This window comes from Oratosquilla oratoria, chromosome 38, assembly GCF_046742065.1.
Source record: "Oratosquilla oratoria isolate Oo_2021 chromosome 38, ASM4674206v1, whole genome shotgun sequence".
Classification (NCBI taxonomy): Eukaryota; Metazoa; Arthropoda; class Malacostraca; order Stomatopoda; family Squillidae; genus Oratosquilla; species Oratosquilla oratoria.
This window is the reverse complement of record NC_134814.1, coordinates 4,030,495-4,035,494: the sequence shown is the minus strand read 5'-3', so window position 1 is coordinate 4,035,494 and position 5,000 is coordinate 4,030,495. Positions and strand designations below refer to the sequence as shown.

Here is a 5,000-nt window from a genome sequence, read left to right as displayed (position 1 = left end):
ATTCTAATCGTCAAAGAATGGTGTGGGCTGGGGGATAAGAATATCGTCACCGTGTACCCTATGTGTCACAAAATTCAACTAGATGGACCGGAGGACTATATATACCCAACCTCCATTGTATTTTATTTCATTTTATTTTATTTTTATTTTATTTTTATTTTATTTTTTTATTCAACTTTCCCTCCACTGTATCTCTCCACCGTATCTAATTTTATTTTTATTTTGTTTTATTTTATTTTTGTTTTCTTTATATTTAATTTTTCCTTCCATTGTATTCATTTTATTTTATTTTATTCTATTCTGTTTCATTTTGTTTTTGTTTATATTTAATCTTACATCAATTGTATATCATTTTATTTTATTTTATTTTATTCTATTCAATTTCATTTTGTTTCATTCAATTTATATTTGATTTTTTTCTATGTGAAGAGTCAAGAGAAATATATGCTCTGACTTGATCAATCCTCTTATAAAGGGGATAAAAGCCTTCGTATATGCATGTAATCAAGATAAGAGATAACGACGCAAAGAGAACAACAAAGTGGAGGAAGAAGATAAAAAGAGGATTAAAGATAAGGAAAAAAGAGAATAAAAACATCAAAGCGATAAGAGCACTTATATGATTTCTATTGCAGCTATGAAGTCAATTTCATTATCATCATCATCATTATTATTATTATTATTATTGTTATTACTATTATCATTCTTATTTTTTATCAATGTTGTTGTTGCTGTTATCATTGTTATTATTATCATTATTATTATTATTATTATTATTATTGTTCTCTCAGTCAGGAATAAAAGTATTTCCCTCAGCCCGTGTTCCCTTTACCTCCTATCCACATTATTATTATTATTATTATTATTATTATTATTATTATTATTATTATTATTATTATTATTATTATTATTATTATTATAATTATCATTATTATTATTATTATTATTATTATTATTATTATTATTATTATTATTATTATTATCATTATTGTTATTATTACTATCATTATCAATAACAATAATAGTAGTAATAATAATAATAATAATAATAATAATAATAATAATAATAATAATAATGATAATAATAATGATAATAATAATAATAATAATAATAATAATAATAATAATAATAATAATAATGATAATAATAATAATAATAATAATGATAATAATAATAATAATGATAATAATAATAATAATAATAATAATAATAATATAATTCTATTATTACCATTACTATTATTATTATCACTGCTATTGTTATTACCATTATCAATGTTATTCACATTACCATCAATATCATTTATATCATCATTACTATTATTTTTACTATTATCATTATCATTACCATCACTATCATTATTCTATTAATTGAGTACAAAAGGCCAGGAAAACGGTTCCGTCCTTCTTGTACTGATCTGACTTAAGGACACTCACCCTCGGTTGCTGATGGGGTCAGTGACCCGCAATTGTGGGGGAAAACGCCGTTTCTGTAAAAAGAACAAGAAAAAGAAAATAATGTTAAAAGATACGTACATGAAAGCCATAGGCATTTATATTACATTATACGAATACGTTTGATGTAATGTTATTAGGTATAATTTAAAAAAAAAAGGGTGAAAAAGTTACGTATGTTCATATCATCAAAAAGAATTTTACGACAAGTTTTCATTTAGTTAGTTTAATAGTAAAAATGGGCTGATACAGATGCTAGTTAAGTGAAAGGGAGAGATAACTAGATTAATAAGAACGTAGACTAACATAGTCCAACGTTTCTTCCTAGGGCCCTAAGATAACTAGAATGAACACTGGTTAGAACATAAATAGAGAACAAGTGGACACTTTGACTGAACACAGAGTACAAGAAAATGATAATAATCATCATGATAAAATAAATAAATAAATAACTAAATCAATAATTCGATTAAATGTCAATAAATGATTAAATTAACAGATAAATAAAGAAATGAATAGATAAATAAACAAATAAATTGATTAATTAATTAATAGATACAGAAACTAACAAACAAATAAATACATAACCAGAAATAGGTAAAAAGATGAATAGAAAAATAAAGATAAATAATAAATAAATACAGAAATAAAAAAATTATTACATACACAAAAATATATAAAGATATCAATGAGAGAAATAAGAATAGAACACAAATGAAAAAATAATTAATTTTGAGGTTTCTGTGTTTTCAATCAAATTTCAAAAATAATAACAATAACAAAATTAATAAACAAATGAAATAAACAAAAATAAACAAATAAATGAATAAATAAATAACGTCTTTTAGGTTTTCTGTGTTGTTTGAAACATTAGAAACATTTCAATAATAGCTACGTGTTGTAGACATCGAGAATTACACAAATGGATATACTGCATCGAGCACCAGAGGTATACAGAGAATTTTATGATCGACATTTTTGTTGGTAATAACAAAAAGATATTTCCATGTGTGGTTAAAGCACTTCCATCTGCAGCCAGAGAGAGAACGAGAGAGAGAGAGAGAGAGAGAGAGAGAGAGAGAGAGAGAGAGAGAGAGAGAGAGAGAGAGAGAGAGAGAGAGAGAGAGAGAAAGAAAGAGAGAGAGAGAGAGAGAGACGGGGGATAGAGAACAAATGAGATAAACCACTACATAATTGAAAAATTGGTTAGGAAAAGAAAATGTGAAAGAAAGATGACATTATGAGAAAATTTGCTGACAGAAATCCATAAGTAATGATAATCTACAGTCAATAACACAGCCACTGAAGAGAGGGAAAATAGAGACTAAATTGCTTCTAGACAAAGAGAGAGGGAGAGAAAGATAGAAAAGGAGAGAGAGAGAGAGAGAGAGAGAGAGAGAGAGAGAGAGAGAGAGAGAGAGAGAGAGAGAGAGAGAATAAAGACAACAAAGAGAAACCAAACTATGACAAAAAAACAAAACAAAAAGAAAACGAAAAAAGAAATTTTGAAAGAAAGGTAATAAACACGAGAAGAACAAATGACAGAATTCCATAAGCAAGGGGAATCTACAGACAGTCACAGAAGACAGAGAATGTATATAACAACTAAACACCCACAGCACCATTTAGACCAAATACTTTGAAGACGTCTTCCGTTAGATGGCTAAGCAAAGTTAGAAAAGCTGAGAGACAGAAAAGCTTAGGTATTCTAGGAAATCTAGAGGTTTTATAGATCGCTATAAGAAAGCTGCAACAAAAATAAAAGATCAGTGATAAAAGTAAAATGCACGAAATTTATGTCGAGATGTAAAAAGTGGATGATGGGAGTTTTGTTCATTCATGATGTGGCGATGTGATTTGACTTTAAGATAAGGGGAAATAACCTTTGGTACACACACACACACACACACACATACACACACACACACACACACACACACACACACACACACACACACACACACACACACACACACACACACACAAGATAACCCATGCAATGGAAGCGTATACGAGTATATCCTCTTTTCTAAAGTTTGGAAAGAAAAAAAATCTCACATTGCATATCTAGAACCGAAAGAGCTAGGTTAGATTGAAAGCCAACTAGAAAAGTTCCCATTCCTATGCATGGGATCGAGATAGAAAACGGAAACTCTGTTGCCCAGCGATAGCTGACGATACCCGTCGATGAATATTATCACTCGACGACATCAGGGAAAAAAGTGAATTTGATACACGGAATGTAAGGGGTTTTCTGAGTGCCAAGGACTGTCTGTTACCTGAATAAAGCCGTCTGACGGTTCCCTGAAGAAAGTATTGACACGTGATCCTAATGGGTTTAAAGATACGTTCTACTTGGGGCGATTAATTATCGCTCAACGATTATCGTTCATGGCTCAATGACGATAGTCGTCAGACAATTGTCAAGGGTAGCGTTTCTTAACCTTTTTACCCTTGCGTAACCTTTAAAATAAATTTCACGTCTCAAGGAACCCCAACGCAAAAAGAAACCACATAAACCATATCTTTCTCATTTTATCATCGTAATAATAGGTTAGATAGGATGGTGTCTATATTACATTATTACAATAACCAAGAATATGTCGTGCGTGTTTGATTATATTACGGTTATGAAATTAGATAAAAAAAATCAAAAGTGCATTAGCTTATCTCACTTGTTCTCGCGGAACCCTTAGGGACCTTTTGCGGAACCTTAGGGTTCCGGGGAACCCTAGTTAAGAAACGCTGGTGAAGGGCAATGATTCTTTGCTTTTTGAATGAGGTCGTTTTGCTTTGAGCTGCAGAGTACAAGGCTGACCATTAAACCGAACTTACCAACGCGTTTTCCCAAATATGATTACAAAGGAGGAATATACTTACAGGCATAACTAAGTCGGATGCGAAAAAAATTATAATAATGATAAGTAAATAAAAATTATGATGATATAAATCATAATAAATGAAATAAATAAATAAATAGGTAAAGTTAAATAATAAACAAATAGGTAAATAGTCAATAATAATAAATGGACAGATAAATAATAATAAATGATAATCAAGTAAATAATAATAATAAATAATGATCAAGTAAATGATAATAAACAAACATACAAATAATATCAAACAAATAAACAAATAATATAAAATAAATGGACGACATTACAGCATCTTGCTTAGGTGTTTATCTAAACGAATCTTAAGGCTTCGAACTGAACTACATTGCACTGCCTCTGCAGGAAGTTTATTCCATTCATTAACTACACGGTTGGTGAAGTTGTTTCTACCAACTTGATGCCAGGTAGGATGCGCGTTACCAACCCTTTTCTGTGGTAATACTCGTATGCTAATAATACTTGCATCGAGCATAAGATACCAAAAGACATCGTACGATATGCAATAAAGCGATATTGAACTTGAGTCACCGTACGGTGTTTATCGTATTATATCGTTCGCTGATTGTACGATTTCTATTATCTTTTTACGAAGAAAAGAAATCTTTAGTTCCCCCAACCTGTATGTATATACTTAACCTATACCTGAGGTTT

General features: G+C 29.7%; 1 protein-coding gene across 8 annotated transcripts in view; it reads right to left on the bottom strand.

Moving 5' to 3' along the window:
- LOC143019952 (uncharacterized) overlaps positions 1–5,000 on the bottom strand; it is a 573,751-nt gene that overhangs the window by 405,196 nt on the left and 163,555 nt on the right. For 6 of the 8 annotated variants that reach the window (XM_076175988.1, XM_076175980.1, XM_076175981.1 and 3 more), the window contains one exon: positions 1,438–1,490. The exons of the other annotated variants lie outside the window; for them this stretch is intronic. In XM_076175988.1, coding sequence (XP_076032103.1) covers positions 1,438–1,490 — 53 coding nt within the window. The remainder of the gene's footprint in view (positions 1–1,437; positions 1,491–5,000) is intronic. 8 annotated transcript variants of the gene reach the window in all.